The sequence below is a fragment of the Clupea harengus genome, chromosome 26 (genome assembly GCF_900700415.2).
Source record: "Clupea harengus chromosome 26, Ch_v2.0.2, whole genome shotgun sequence".
In the NCBI taxonomy this organism is placed as follows: Eukaryota; Metazoa; Chordata; class Actinopteri; order Clupeiformes; family Clupeidae; genus Clupea; species Clupea harengus.
This window is the reverse complement of record NC_045177.1, coordinates 3,946,622-3,964,129: the sequence shown is the minus strand read 5'-3', so window position 1 is coordinate 3,964,129 and position 17,508 is coordinate 3,946,622. Positions and strand designations below refer to the sequence as shown.

At 39.4% G+C, this 17,508-nt stretch overlaps 1 protein-coding gene across 1 annotated transcript; it reads right to left on the bottom strand.

Annotated features, from left to right (window-relative positions):
- Positions 1–843: 843 nt before the first annotated feature.
- On the bottom strand, positions 844–17,050 carry LOC116219727 (zinc finger protein 260-like). The gene is made up of 4 exons (XM_031563467.2): positions 16,984–17,050; positions 15,371–16,200; positions 1,818–2,746; positions 844–1,355 (listed from the first exon to the last, which is right to left on the bottom strand). Exons 1-4 carry the CDS (start codon positions 17,048–17,050, stop codon positions 1,010–1,012), a joined length of 2,172 nt encoding a protein of 723 aa, XP_031419327.2. The 3' UTR covers positions 844–1,009.
- Positions 17,051–17,508: the final 458 nt, after the last annotated feature.

The following is a 17,508-nucleotide window of genomic DNA, read 5'->3' as shown; positions in this document are numbered from 1 at the left end:
AATAAATAAAAATAAATCTAAATCTCTGGTTAACAGTACTCCCACTAATTTAATCTGGTTTATATGTTGATTTTGTAACACTCCTGTAACCCTCTGGTTAATACTCAGGTGCAGACCATAAATTAGTTCTCTCTCACTATGTGGCAGGATTGTAGACATTGGGAGGTTTCCCCATATGTGGTTGTACTTATTACCTCCTTTCAGTCAAATAAACTCATCCTCCGCTTAGTTTCAGTGTAGAACTGGGTTTTGAATATAGCAGTGCTCCCACTACTGTAATCTGACTATTAACCCCATACTTGAAATCGTTCTCAATATATGGTAGGAGTGTAGATACTGGGAGGTTAGGTGTATGCAGTCACCAATTTCATCTAGGAGGAATGCTCATTTTTCCTCTTTTTCAATTTTTGTAAACCCAGAGCAAAATGTCTTCTGTTCTTGAGAAGTAGGTTTCACTGATGTTATTATACTTATCACATTCCGTCAGGAAAATAAACTCATCTTACACTACATCATTACAACAGTGAGTGCAAAGTCTTTTTTATCAAGGTAGTATTGTTAGTCTGTGTCTACCCTTTTCAATGGCATTGCATTCCCTACCCCCTTTAACTCAATCCATACATGTGATGTCCCTTTCTTTTCAGGTTGAATATGACTTGTGCGTTTTTCTGTCATCATCACAACAGTTCCAGAGCCTTCATATGAGGTGCCGTTTAGACCGTGAGACTAGGAAGCTCGCACAAACACTACTTTTTTTTGTCGATTATATATTGTACAACCACACAAACACACATGAACCCCCCCCCCCCCCACACACACACACAAACATACTTGAAAAAACCCTCACTTCAACATTTTTTTTATTCAATTCATGTACCCTTACAATTTATGTTTCAATCTCCAACCCAACACGCATTTCAAATATGATCAAATAATATTTCATCTTGTACATCAAACATTGTTTAAAACTCGACTAATCAAGAAATATTTCTGTAAGTATCATCATGTATTAGCAGGGCGTCACATCATTTAAATGGATCCTCTGGTGTTTCTTGAGATTCGACATATCGCTAAAGGCCTTTCCACATTGAGAACAATGATGTGGCTTTTCCCCAGTATGGATCCTCATGTGCGCCTTGAGGTTAGATGTGCCATTGAAGGCCTTTCCACACTGAGAACACTGATGTGGCTTTTCCCCAGTATGAATCTTCATGTGTGTCTTGAGAGCAGACATTTGATCAAAGGCCTTCCCACATGTACTGCACTGGTGTGGCTTTTCCCCAGTATGGATCCTCATGTGTGCCTTGAGGTTAGATGTGCCATTGAAGGCCTTTCCACACTGAGAACACTGATATAGCGGCCATATGCCATGGTTAAATTAGTCTGTGCTTTGTTGCTTTTATTTTGGTATCTGGTGGGTGTGTATGCAAGTCACGTGGGTATTGGCATCGGGAATCATGAATGAATATATGCACCTGGGCACCTGTGGTAGTATGGCGAGGGGGTGAGTAGGGAGAGCACAGTTTTTGTTGACCGCTCAATAGACTGACTATTGGAACTTTGGTATGGATTTTATGGACTAACTAAACGCTTACTGGATGCATTTTATGTATATTTATTATCGCCACTTTGCACAGAAGCACTTGCACTTTCTATCTGCCGTCCTGTCCAATGAAGATGTTTTATCTGCCTATAAATAAACAGAAGAAATCGTAACCTCCGAGCAGACATTGGAATTGTTGGTAGCGCGTCACCTAAGTGAATCTCCCTGGCTTAGCCTCTCGGCGACATTCAGTTGTCGCCGCAACAACTGATGTGGCTTTTCCCCAGTATGGATCCTCTGGTGTGACTTGAGATTAGACATTTGACTAAAGGCCTTCCCACATGTACTGCACTGGTGTGGCTTTTCTCCAGTATGGAGCTTCTGGTGGGTCTTGAAATTACCTATTTGGCTAAAGGCCTTTCCACACTGAGAACACTGATGTGGCTTTTCCCCGGTATGGATCCTCATGTGTGCCTTGAGGTTAGATGTGCCATTGAAGGCCTTTCCACATGTAGAGCACTGGTAACGCCTTTCCCCAGTATGGATCCTCTGGTGTGCCTTGACAGAAGACATTCGACTAAAGGCCTTCCCACATGTACTGCACTGGAGTGGCTTTTCCCCAGTATGGATCTTCTGGTGTTTCTTGAGAGTAGACATTTTACTAAAGGACTTCCCACATGAACAGCACTGGTGTGGCTTTTCCCCAGTATGGATCCTCTGGTGTGTCTTGAGAGCAGACAATTGACTAAAGGCTTTCCCACATGTAGAGCACTGGTAAGGCCTTTCCCCTGTATGGATCCTCTGGTGTGTCTTGAGAAAAGACATTCTACTAAAGCCCTTCCCACATGTACTGCACTGATGGGGCTTTTCCCCAGTATGGATCCTCTGGTGTGTCTTGAGAGAAGACAATTGACTAAAGGCCTTTCCACATGTAGTGCACTGATGTGGCTTTTCTCCGGTATGTGTAATCTGATGTCTGTTGAAGGTGGAGCTAGCCCTGAAATACTTTCCACATGAAGTACACTGATACGGCTTTTCCCCGGTATGGATCCTCTGGTGTGTCTTGAGATGAGACATTTTACTAAAGGCCTTCCCACATGTACTGCACTGATGGGGCTTTTCTCCTGTGTGTATTCTCTGATGAATTGCAAGATCGGAACGTCTAGCAAATGTTTTGAAACACTGGGAGCATTCATGTTGTTTCTCACTGGTGTCCAGTCGTTGATGTAATTTCTGGTATGAAGTCTTTCTGCACTGGGTGCGTTTATGACGTCTCTCTTTTTTCCTTTTTTGCTCAGTGTTCCCTCTTTTGTTAGATTGGATCCTTTGAACGTCTCCTGTAATATAATACAAACAATCTCTCTCCTCTGTAATTTGTACAATACCATCAAACATGTATCTTTTGACATATTTATACCATATATATAAAAACTTCTCAAAAAAAATTAGACAGTGTGTCCAAACTTTTGACTGGTACTGTTTATATTGGCCATTTGCTAAAATTGCACATCAATTAGAAGTGACTTAGTATAAAAGTCTCCCAGAATAACAGTTAGAGAAAAAATGATGGCAGACACTTTCTGTCTTTTAAATATAACAGTCTGCAAACATTATCACATGACTAAAATATACACACAGTATTTCAGTTCATTGAATAGGTCTCACATTGTGAAGCAGGAGTTAACCTCTAAAATTCAAGTATTGTAAATATACACAACCCTCTACAATAAGCAAGCAACTTACTTGTAGGTGAAGAGTCGAAGTCACCATATTCTCTTGAATCAAATTCTTCTTCATCTTTGATTTCTGTAATTCATCAATCAATGGTTATTGAGCAGGATCTAATTTATTTTTGCAGTAGAGGTTTTTAAATACAGAAATATGTATGTTATATTTTCATTTTTTTTTCACAGCTGCAGTAACTGCCACTTCTGTTTGCTTTGATGTATTTGTGTGTCATTATTGTATGTATTCCCATTTAAATTATCTATGTGTCATGAATGAATGTAATCACATTTGAATCAATATAGTCTGATTCTCTCTCAGTTCCCTGCCGTTCATGTCTCCCATAACCCGGACTGCGCCTTCAGATTTGAACTGTATAAATTCGGACTCAAACAAGGGTATATAGTAATTATATTTTTTATGGATCATCATTTCTGATCGTAGTATTTGAAAGGGGAGTCATATGGATGGCACACAGGTAAATGTGAAGATCTGAGGAAGTGAGTTCCTTTTTTAACTTAATCCATATATGTCACGTCCCTTTCTGTTCAGGATAAATGTGACTTGCACGTGTTTCTGTCAACAATACAACAGTTCCCTCGGACTCTCTTCCAGATTTGACATGAGAATGTTTAACAGAAGAAAGTCTGTCTGTCTGCCCATTCACTGTTCTCTCCTACAACACTGAACTTTTTCAGACATTATATTTCTGATTATATAATTTTAATCAAATGTATTATTTGCTAGAATTGAAAATGTAAATTAAAACAGCAGAAGACAGAATGACAGCAGACTCTTTCTTTCTTTCAACTCTAACAGGCTGCAGATAGTGTCCCATGATTAAAGTATTTCTATAGTATCCCTATTCACAATGAAACCGACTGCAGATAGTGTCCCATGATTAGGGTATTTCCACTAGTGTCTCTGTTCACAACGTAACAGACTGCAGATAGTGTCCAATGACTGAGGTATTTCCATAGTATCTCTATTCACAATGAAACAGACATCCCTCCATGAGACCCACATTTTGCTGAGTAAAGCACAAGTAAAACCATTCACTAACCATTCAGTGTTTAGTAAATGTTAACGAAACATGGCAATGAATTAGATCTGAATTCTACTTAACCAACTATTCAGCAACTTACTTGTAGAAGAATCGTCATCACCACATTCTCTTAAATCTGGTTCCTCTTTCATTTCCATCAGAGAAGAATTTTCTTCTTTGCAGGTCAAGGTTGGTGATGTGTGCATCTCAGTCTTACAGTCATGTTCCAGTTCAGGCTTTTCTTCCACTGTCTGAATTTCAAACAGATACTCTTGTAGGAAATGATCAGATTCTTCTTCCTCTTTAATTTCCATCAGAGAAGAATTTTCTTCTTTGCAGGTCAGGGTTGGTGATGTGTGCGTCTCAGTCTTACAGTCATGTTCCAGTTCAGGCTTTTCTTCCACTGTCTGAATTTCAAACAAATACTCTTGAAGGAAATGATCAGATTCTTCTTTTATATTCTTCACTGACATGAGTAGTTGTGATGGTTCAGTAGATCCTGACATTGTAGACCTCAGCTGTCTTTTGCAATGGAAACCCAGCAGGACAATTCTGTAATGCAAGTAAAATATTAGCAACATGCCCAAACACCACAAAGACACAAAGACAAAAAAAAAACGAAACAAAAAAACACCCTAACATCTGACAAAAGATAACCAGGGACAAATGGATGGTCTATACCAGAGGTCTTCAACCGGGGGTCCGCGACCCCCAGGGGGTCCGCGGAGGTACTGCAGGGGGTCCGCCAAATGATTTCATCTGAAGCATTTTTTCCCTCTTCCAAAAATGTACAACGTCCAAAAGACTACATAAACATAAACAGAACATAAAAATTGCTTTCTATTCCTTAAAAATAATACATAGGCTACCCATGAGTCTTCACGCGATCATTTGATCATAATGGCAACATATGCACTTTTAGCTATCTGGTGTCAAAAGACGTTACCTGCCATAACCATACAATTTGAAATAATTGATCGTTTTGTAATTTCTCTGAACAAACACTCCTCGTCAGACACCACTGATGGCGGTTCAGATGATCTACCTTCAGAGGATGCCAACATGAATAGCCAAAAGCGCAAACGGGAGAAGACACGTAAATATTCAGAGAATTAGGCTATCTGAAGTTTACCTTCACCTACAAAGAGACCGATGGTGAAGAATTAGCAGTGTGCGTGGTCTGCTCTTCCGTGCTATCAAACGAAACTATGAAACCATCAAAGCTGCAACGACACTCAAAGACAACCCATGCTCACTTGAAAGAAAAAAACATTTAATATTTCCCGTTTAAAATCTTTTGAGGGCCAGCAGACCTTGATGAGACAATCAGCCAAAGTGTGCGAGCTAGCTTTAAAAGCCTCTTATCAAGTTACATTACGTGTCGTTCAGACCAAACAGCCATACATAATTGCGGAAAGTTTAGTATTGCCAACAGCTAGTGATATGTGCAAAACAATTTTTGGGAAGGATGAGTATGTAAAAAAAATGAAAAGCATCCCAATGCCCGCCCTATTGATGAATTGGCAGCTGATGTGAGGGCACTACTAGTCGCAAAACTCCCGAAGGCAGATTATTTTGCACTACAATTACATGAATCCACCGATGTGTCAAACGACGCTCAGCTTTTAGCTTTTTTGTGATTTGTCGACCAAAATGAGATGCAGGAGGAATTTCGATTCTGTAAGCAGCTGCTGCCTGGAGGTAAAAAAAAAGTTCAGAGATTTTCAAAGTGATCGACAATTTTTTCCCGTGAACATGATATACCCTGGCCAAAATGTGTCGCGATGTGCACAGACGGTGCAAGAGCCATGTATGACGCACTGCATGCTTCATAGTGAGAATGTTGTTGCCAAAGACATGAATGATGAATTCTCAAACGTCAGATCTCTCACTAGGTATGAGATATTTCATCCATACTTAAGCTTCTCAAGCTACTCAATTCTTTGTCCCTCCCTAATTGAATACAGAGTAATGGCTAACTGTAAGGTCGAACAAATGTCAATAATAAACAGAATAAATTGAAACGAGTTGTGCGTCACAGATGATTTGTAATTCTGTTCAAACATGTGTAGGGGAGTGTGTGTGTGTGACTGACACTTAGTTCCAAATAAATTATATGAATATCAGGCCCAAATTTGGGGCGGCGGGGGTGGGGGTCCCGGCTCAGTGTCTCTCTCAGCCAAGGGGTCCTTGGGCTGAAAAAGGTTGAAGACCCCTGGTCTATACAATATCACACAAGTCAGACAAAAGTTTTTTAAAGTGAGAAAAAAAGAAACATTTTACAAAAAGCATATTTGAACAAATCTGTATGTGCTTAATGTAATCATCATCCTACCCAAATCAGACATCTGTACGGGCTTAATGTAAGCACCATCCTACCCAAATCAGACATCTGTACGAGCTTAATGTAATCAGCATCCTACCCAATGGTGGAAGTGTACTTAAGTACATTTTTAAGTATCTGTACTTCACTTAAAGTGGCATTATGCAGTAATTGTACTTCGGTTAGGGTTAGGATAAGCAGTTTTACCTTAAAATAACAGCTTAATAAAAAATGGGGCACTACAATGACTTTTAATATGGAGAATTGCTTCCGTGCCATTGCCATACCAGGGTCCGTAGGCATATTACTGGGTTATGTAGGTTTGCCTGAAGCCGCCTGGTTTCTACTGTCTGCCAAACTAGTAAGTAGCTTATTTGCCGTCTTGCTTTGTCTTGTGTTGCACTTGCTTGATGTTTGACTGAGTTAGGACAGTTGTTGACTAACTAGTTTGTCATAGTTTCAAAGTAAGCACATTTCAAGAGGTTTCGCTAGTTTTAGCATTTTTAGCATTACATTTTGCAGCTTTTATCTATACTTTTTACTCCACTACATTTCTACAATTTGTGTCGTTATGTGTTGCATTTCATGAACACAGTTCCGCCAAACTGTTGCATACACAACACAATTTGGTTTGCGTTGCTGTTTTGGAAGTTTAAACCAATCAGGTGGCTCTATCAGCTCCAATAATAGCAGAGTGCACGTTTGGCAGCAGCACAAGTGGTAGCCTTGCCTTTTGCTTAAACATTCAACAGACAGTCTGACAAACTGCCTAATCATTCAACATGGATCCAGAGTCAGCCGTCAAGGCAGAGCCCTTTGATATGAGCCACCCTTGGCCTTATTTAAAAGACATATTCGAGTTCAGAGGCCCCAAGAATGACTCGTGGAGGTTTCAGTGCGTTTCCTGTCTGCCTCCAAAAAAGGAGTTGCTAGCCTTCAAGAATTTGCCTTCAAATTTGAAGAAGCATGTCAGATAAGTGGAATTCTTGCTAGGCTAAATTAATGTCCCTGACTTTTGCATATTATATATATATTTAAGTCGGTTACTGACATGATATAATACTGTTATCTAGTGAAATACATGTTGACATACAGCAATAGTATCAAAATAACATGTTTGTATTGTCATTATTTATTTAACGTAGTGGTAAGATAAAGCTGGTAGGTTAGGTTAGCTATGTCAAGCTAGCGTGAAGATCTGCCTTTTTATTGACTAGTTATTGCCTGGCATGCAAACTTAATGCTTAGTCTTGGGTTACACATTATTATGTTTTTTCCTTTTCTACAATCAATAGAGCATTAACTCTGCATTGACCAGTTTTACAATTATATTTGTACACGTTTACAATTAAATAAAAGATTTAAAGATATTGTATGTTGTCTTTATTGGTTAGGCTTAACGGTATTCATTTTGCAGATAATCCCTGGTAGATATCATCCGTAGAATTGTAAATTTGAGTGTGAACTGTATTACAGAGGGTACGCCCAATAAGTACATCAACCTTTCCAATAAACAAATGTTGTTGCTTGTAATTATTACTAGTAGTGACGTCTGTAGAGGGATAAGTATTACCAGTAGCTTAATCGGCATTCTTTATCAAAATGGCACAGAGATACAACCCATTGCGTGAGTACTTTTACTTTTAATAATTAAAGTAAATTTAAAAGTAAGTACTTTTTACATTAACTTAATGTAAGTAGGATTGTTGATGTAGTACATCTACTTTTACTTAAGTATATATTTTGCTGGGTATTTGTACTTTTACTTAAGTACTAAACTTCAGCACTTCCTCCACCACTGATCCTACCTAATTCATACATCTGTACGGGCTTAATGTTATCACCATCCTACCCAAATCAGACATCTGTACAGGTTTATTTCAGGTTCAGTAATGTTTTTCATCAAAAGCTGCCCTTTCTCTCAAATAGCCTCGTGCAAAATCGCTCTGTTCCTGCTCAAAACTGTTTGTCTGCACTCAAATACTGTTGCTTGAAGAAATGTGAAATTCTCGCACTCGCCCTCTTGTTGCTTCTGCTCACAGACTTCTGCTCGCTCTCGCTATCTGTCTCTCTCTCTCTCTCTCTCTGATTGATATGAAATAACGTTACCAAAATTCACCAACCAATACAAATTCATGACTTGAAATGAACGAAAATGCTCTCAGATTTAAAGACCACGCTCTATATTAAAGGATAAAATCTTTATACATCGACAAGTTTATTTACGGGGGTTAATCAACTATTTTTAGGCGCATATTTACATTTAGTCATTTAGCAGACGCTTTTGTTCGAAGCGACGTACAAGGGAGAGGCATATGAGCTCCTATCGCAAACTTTACACACACCAGATATCCCCCAGTTATGGCATATATACATATGGCATCACAAGGCTACTCGGCTTACTTAGAAAACGGGAGCTCCATAGAAACTTCTGTTAGGCGTCGGACATCTTCTGCAGCCGTCTTCGGTTTGTTTTACACGGGCAACAGCTACATTAGGATTTTAAAGAACTATAATCCAGCATCGAATGCCTTAATAGGAACGATTTCTACTCTAACCACCGTAAACATCTGTGTGTTTTGTTCCCGGGTTCCAAGCACATTGTTTGTGATGAAAGTTCCTTGGAGCTGGCGACAATAAGAGACATTGAAGGCCGTTAAGAGTGTCAAAATAAAAGTTCAGTTTAAAATGTTGGTTTGGCCAACGTTTCTACGTTTTGCACAATATGTGCCCATTGCACTGCTAGCTAGCCTAGACAAATGCAGTGTGTGCTATATTGCATCTGCAAATATTGTAATTTCATCAAATGCAATACAAGTTTATTTATATAGCAACTGGAATTGTCTTGAGTCTCAGAAGGAAGGAGCAATATACATGAAATACACAATATAAATATAAGATACTAAACAGTGTCCTCATAAGGTTACTATTATAAGGATAAAAAGAGCAATGAAGTAGCAAACTTCGTTACACTTCAACAAAGCAGAGAAAAATCTTGCAAATAACCGAGAAAGAAATCAACACTAACCCATCCACATTACATTACAAGCCTTTGGATCTGATCACTAACCCATCCACATTACATTACAAGCCTTTGGCATTAGCCACTAACCCATCCACATTACATTACAAGCCTTTGGAACTGACCACTAACCCATCCACATTACATTACAAGCCTTTAGCAACTAACCCATCCACATTACATTACAAGCCTTTTGGTAACTAACCCATCCACATTACATTGCAAGCCTTTGGCAACTAACCCATCCAAAGTCAAAGTCAAAGTCATGTTGTATTATTACACAAAACCACACACATGCATTCGGCGGCGACATAGGACACACACCCACACACACGCATGCTGATGAGGTCGCCAGTGAAATTTTCCTTCTGCCTTTTAACTTTGTCCTTCCTTTTATGGCGCCCGGGGACCAGGCCAAGTGTTCAGTCCAATCCTGGTCTGGACGGAGGAGAGCGATCTTTTCTATTCTTTTTGCATGCTTTTGTGTTGGGGTTCTTTGCGGAGGAAACCCTTGTGAACACGGGGAGAACATGCAAACTCCATCCACATTACATTACAAGCCTTTGACCACTAACCCATCCACATTACATTACAAGCCTTTGGCCACTAACCCATCCACATTACCTTACAAGCCTTTGACCACTGACCTATCCACATTACATTACAAGCCTTTGGCCACTAACCCATCCACATTACATTACAAGCCTTTGGCCACTAACCCATCCACATTACATTACAAGCCTTTGGAACTGACCACCAACCCATCCACATTACATTACAAGCCTTTGGCAACTAACCCATCCACATTACATTACAAGCCTTTGACCACTAACCCATCCACATTACATATCAAGCGGCTGCGTGTATGTGTGTGTGTGTGTGTGTGTGCATGTGTGGCATTGACCCACCTTCCATACTAAAAACTACTTTTTTTTTCTTCATGCCACCAGTGTGTGGAACGCTTTTGTAGCCAGCTGCTTCCTTGGGGCTTTTTCACCACTGGATTTATGAGCAGTCTTTATGCTTGGTTTTTGCCAGTGTTAATATAGACTTTTCAGAAGGTTCTTGCCATTGTTGAACAAAGAACTACTAAGGCCAATTCATACCTAGGTCTCCGACACTTTTAAAACTGTCGCCGACAGAAATGAAGTCATGGTCGACACTTTTAACCGTCGCTTGGAAGTCTCGGCTACCAGGAGACATTTTTACTGGCGCTGATGTCGTCACAGTGGCGTAACGTAGTTACGACGGGCCCCCGTGCAGGCTATTATGACGGCCCCTAGTCAGTGGCCTAAGGTAGCTATGATGGGCCCTTTAGTGCATGCTAGTTATTAGTCATGATGCTTGCACACACACCATTGGCGTATATATATTTTAACAACAATGTGTTGGATTTTACTGTCAAATTAGTTACTTCGGCAAATGTATTGGGAAAGTAGACAGAAACGCAAAAGCGATCAGAAACATGGATAGTGCTTTGACTCCCGGTAACGTAAGCAGACGGTAAATGTGCTGAAACATTCTTAAAACACTGATGAAAGGCATTATTTGGGACAGCAGCACACACAGCAGCTTTACCCACATCTGAAAAACACATACACAATAAAACAGGCGCTCGGCGGCGACCTGAAAGTATAACAACCTGTTAACTAATGGCTCTGCAGTTTGAAGGATAGGAGTTGTGCAGGAAACGTTTTTGATATGTCCCTGTTATAGTGGTCATTAGCTTGCAGTAAATGATGAGCTATATGACCAGGCAAAACGTCTGTCTGACCAGGGACTGCCCAGTGTTCCGAAAAACCTGATATTCGGAAAAATAGTCCGAAATATCTTTACTCCGAGAAAATTAAACCCTCTGTTCAGAAATGTCATTGTTCCGACCAGTGGTGCTGGATTCATGTTTGTGGTGGGGTGGCAAAAAGTGCGTGTGCAAGGTGAAGAATGCAAGCTCACTGGCGTGTTTGCTGCAATCCGTGTGAGGAATTTTCATGTTTTACACATAGGCCTAAACAGGGATGCTGGAAGTGCAGGCTCTGGCATAATTTAGAATAAATATTTTAAGTGGCACAAAACACACACAGCGTTTAGTTTGCGCAGCATAGCGGAGACGCTCACCGGGCTATCATGCATATAACTTTTCCTAGGCAATATTTGTTAACTTAGCCTACTCTGGTTTTGAATATAGCGTACCACTCGTGCAAAGGAAATCACCGGCAGATTGTCGCAGGACATTACGCAGATCTTGTCAAGCACTGACAAAGCATGCATGCGCAATGCACATCATAGGCCTGATTTCTTCAATGCAATGTCATTTTGGATAGTGTTGTGTGTGTCCTGCTGTTAACAACAGGTAGGCTAATCAGCAAATGTTGCATTTGTTTGTCTCTGCACTTAAACTGTGTCCTCCACAGAAGAGAAAGTGGAGGTGCTGTTAAGTTAAACTTAATTGCGTGTTGGTTTACAGAGAAATCAGAGTAACGGACCGCTGTTATCGTAGGCCCCTCTGTCTGAAACCTGTTTTCCAACTGCCTTTAGTTATACTGGTTAAATGGGCATACATTGTTAATAGAAATAAAATGTTAATAAATTCATACATAAACTGAATTTATCTTACAGTGCCTGGAGAGGACAATTGCGCGTCTCAAACGTGATTACAATCAAGGGCTCCGCACGCTGCCAGTATACTGGGCAGAAGTTCAGTTCTTGGTCCACAACTTTGTTTGACTTGGCCTATTATTATTATTATCATTTTTATTATTATTATTATTATTAATATTATTATTATTTTTATTATTATTAACCTGGGCTATTTAGAATGATGCAGGTTTTTTGCTCTGAAAGTTGGCTATCATAAACTGTGCCGCCCTTAGTCACACATCCAAGGTCCAGGTTCTTTAACACTGATGTTCTTTATTGCGCTGACAAACAGACACCAATACACCTTAGAACTATACAGAAATGAATAAAAGACATACAGCAATCAATCATACGTTCATACACACAAGAACAATCTTAAACGTTATTAAAATAATAGACGTACAGCAATCAATCATACGTTCATACACACGAGAACAATCTTAAACGTTATTAAAATAATAACCAAACAAAACATAACATACCACTTTTGCCTGTCTGTGGACTAAGAGGGATATACAGCTTGTATTTCTTTAGCGAGCATGAGAGAATATTTCAGCTTGTATCGTCTTTACCTAGTAGCTTAATACTAGCTAAACTTGACCTCATGCGTGCATCCAGTCATTCATCCAAACTCTCAGCAGGAAGTGACAGGTTACATGCATGATGGGAAATTGAGTCAAACTTACAAACATCTTTAGTAGCTCAAGATAACACATAGTGGAGAAACATTTAAAACTTTTGTGACTGCAATTACATAAACTTTTCTTTTTATCATCGCAATGCAAATGCCATGTGTGTATAATAATATTCTGAATTAAAGTTCACGGTTGTGAAATAAATGCATTTATATGTTTATGATTGTGTAATCAATTCATTGGGATCTGCATGTGGGCTATAGTGGTTCACGTTACTGTACTCACAATTTTGGAACAGCGGGCTGTCAGACTAATGAGTTTTGTGTTGTCGGGGTATCTGGGCAAATTAGTATATTTTCAGAATACAGGGTTTTCGGAACATTGACATGGCACCGTCTGACCACTATAACAGGGACATAGGAATAACGTTTGGTGCACAACTCCTATCATTCAGGGCCTGCTTTAGAGCAGAGATTGCTCATGGTTATGCTGATTATGGATTATCACTCTGTAAAATCCACCTTCGGTGGGGTGTGCACTGCCCTGCTATTATTTCTGACAGTGGCAACAGCCGAGCGACCCTTTTACAAATTGAAACTCATTAAGACCTACCTGAGAAGGAGAGGCTGAATGGTCAGGCTTTCTTGTCCATTGAAAAAGCAAATCTTGCATCACCACTTTTATGTTTGAAAAGCATCGTTGGTTGTAGGTGTGCTGTGCCTCTGGCTGTGCTCAGTCAGCTTGTTGGTCTTGACCTTCAGATTATGCGCCTGCTAAACTAGCTATATCGTATCGTCTCGTCACATGATCAAATAGAGACTTGACATTGGACAACAACATACATATTACCCAGCAATCATCCTTGCAAATCTGAATATGACAAAAATACCTAAGAAAATAAGAACTTATATATTTCATTGAATTTTTTTTTTATAGTTTCTATAGTGTATGTAAGATAAGCATATCATTTAGTTACAGATTGCTACTATTTTTTCACACAAATAATACCTACCATGATGGATATAAGTTTGCCTTTTCAAGCGCATATACAGTATATCATTAAACACTCTCAATGGCATAATACCAATTCTTGAACAAAAGTGTCTTTGAGCGGCGAAAATGTGAGTATGATTCTTCTGTCAGTCGCAGGACTGTGGGTGGGCCGTCAATTTAGACAGAAATATGTCTATGGCTCGGGCCCAGGTGCGACCGCACCTTCTGCACCCCCCTATAGATACGCCCCTGATTCTTCACATTGTGTCGTGCAAGTGTGATTGGCTAGATAGACGGCCAATAAGTCAGCAATGTAACAGCAGAAAAATGCCGTTGACGCCACACTATCTACCAAAATATGGCAGACACTTTCTCTCTTTCAACAGACAATAGTAATAGTATCCCATGATTAAGGAAGTATTCATATTATATCTACTCTCTATACAGATCTAACATTTTATTGAGTAAAGCACAAGTTAAAGCAATTCACCAAAATCCAAGTGTAAATATAAATAACACATTGCAATGAATGTTGTTTATTTTTCTTACTTTCTCATGATCTGCAATTTACTTGTAGGAGAAGAGTCATTGGGACCATATTCTCTCGCTCTCTCACTCTATATATACATATATATACAGATGTATCCAGAATATTTGTTTATAGTTTATATTTTATTCTAGTTTTTGTAATTTATCAATCAATGGTTCTTGAGCAGGATCTCAGAGGATGCTTCAGGATTATTATTCTTTTTTAGACTTAATGTGACACGGCTGTGATCTGAGAGTAACCAAGACTGGGCCTTCAGATTGGAACTTTATAATTTCTGAGTCATACGGACATTTAGGCTATTATATTTATTATGGGTTATAAATTCTGATTGTAGTATTTGAAAGGGGAGTTATATCTGAGAAAGTGAGTTCCTTTTTTTATTTAATCCATACATGTGATGTCCCTTTCTGTTCAGGATGAATATGACTTGTTTTTCTGTCAACAAAACAACAGTTCCCTCGGACTCTCTTCCACATTTGACATGAAAATGTTTAACCGAAGAAATACAGAGTTCCCTATAATGAGGAATGGGAGAGACATTTAGTTCCCCCTTCCCCATCTCTCACACTAACACATCTATAAGCTGTTGATGAGCCCAGAGCCTTCATATTAGGTGCCGTTTAGGCTGTGAGTCTAGGAAACTCTCACAAACACTACTGTTTTTTTGTACATGCGCTAACTGCTGCTTGTCAGTTATATATTGTACTGCCACACACACACAAACAAATCCCCCACACACAAACATACTTGAAAAAACACGCACAAAAACTACCTTTCTAAGACACGTATCAAATATGATGAAAAATACTTCATCTTTAACATCAAATGTTGTTTAAAACTCAGCTAATCAAGAAATATATCAGTAAGTGATACTATCATGGATTAGCAGGGCAGCACATTATTTGAATGGATCCTCTGGTGTGTCTTGAGAGCAGACATGTGACGAAAGGCCTTCCCACATGTACTGCACTGGTGTGGCTTTCCCCGAGTATGGATCCTCTGGTGTGTCTTGAGAGCAGACATGTGACGAAAGGCCTTCCCACATGTACTACACTGATGGGGCTTTTCCCCAGTATGGATCCTCTGGTGTGTCTTGAGAGTAGACAATAAACTAAAGGCCTTCCCACATGTACTGCACTGGTGTGGCTTTTCCCCAGTATGGATCTTCAGGTGTCCCTTGAGATGAGACAATTGTTTAAAGACCTTCCCACATGTAGTGCACTTATATGGCTTTTCCCCAGTATGGATATTCTGGTGTGTCTTAAGAGAAGATATTTGACTAAAGGCCTTCCCACATGTACTGCACTGATGGGGCTTTTCCCCAGTATGGATCCTCTGGTGTGTCTTGAGAGTAGACAATAAACTAAAGGCCTTCCCACATGTACTGCACTGGTGTGGCTTTTCCCCAGTATGGATCTTCAGGTGTCCCTTGAGATGAGACAATTTTTTAAAGACCTTCCCACATGTAGTGCATTTATATGGCTTTTCCCCAGTATGGATATTCTGGTGTGTCTTAAGAGAAGAAATTTGACTAAAGGCCTTCCCACATGTACTGCACTTATGGGGCTTTTCTCTTGTGTGTATTTGTTGATGAATTGCAAGAGAGGAAGGGTTTACAAATGTTTTGAAACACTGGGAGCAGTCATGTTGTTTCTTTCTGGTGTCCAGTCGGGGATGTAATTCCTGGTATGAAGTCTTTCTGCACTGGGGGCGTTCATGACGGCTTTCTTTGTTCCTTTTTTGATCAGTGTTCCCTCTTTTGTTAGATTGGATCCTTTGAACGTCTCCTGTCATGTTAGAAAAAAAAGTTTCAACAACATCCCTCTCCCCAGTAATTTCAACAATACCAAAAAATATATATCTTTTAATTAGGGCTGTCAGCGTTAACGCGTTAATCTATGCGATTAATGCGGCCGCGATTAACGCGATAAAATATTTTAACGCAGTTAACGCAACTTAAATTATGCTTTCCCTTGCTTGCTCAAAAACAATGACTAAAGTTATTTAGCTGTCTCACACTGTGATAAATATGTTTAAGTGACCTATGTTTAAATTCTATGAACTGTGTTAGTTTGTTGTAAAGTAAAATGTAATTATTATTAATTTAGATACGTTACGTTCTAATATGTGACCGTTAGCACACCATTCATTCATAACTCAGTTGGTGGCAGACGTTAGCACTTATTAGCTAGCTGTGTTGTAATCTGTTGTTGCTCTGATTCTTGGTGTAATTAATCTTATAGTAACTTGCTGTGTTTTGTTAGGATACCTTCTAAGTATTTTCCGTTTCTTGTGTATTATTGTTTCACTCATAAGTTTTCACCTGACATCAATCAAGGAGCAAGGCGAGTTAACCGTAGCCTACACAGCCCTAACTAAACTAAAGTTTAAAAAAATTAAGTTGCGTTAACTGTGTTAAAATATTTAATCGCGTTAATCGCATAGATTAACGCGTCAACGCTAACAGCCCTAAAATATACACAACCCTCTACAATAAGCAAGAAACTTACTTGTAGGTGAAGAGTCGAAGTCACCATATTCTCTTGAATTTAACTCTTTTTCATCTTTGATTTCCATTGGTGAATACATTTCTTCTTTCAATGTCATGGTGGGTGACGTGTCCATTTCAGTCTTGCATTCATATTCCAGTCCAGGCTTTTCTTCCACTGTCTTCGATGTAGACAGATAGTCTTGTATGAAATAATCAAATTCTTCTTCTTTTATCTCCCTTTTCACTGAAGTCGGCAGTTGTGAAGGTTCAGTAAATCCAGACATTTCTGACTTCAGTTCTGTTTTGGAAAAAGAAAATCTATGAAGAAAAAACTACAGTATAGTTGTATTGCTGGTGCATTACACATACAGTATACTTCCAGAGCATCCCAGTGCCAGCCTTAAAAAGGTGAGTTTAGTAATCTGACTCCACGCTGTGGTGTTAATATATTGCCAATTATCTTTCTGGATTCAAACCAAGCCAATCAGCTGTAGGAGCCTTTGGAATGCAAACTAGCATCACAAAGGATTATGGGAGGGAATTA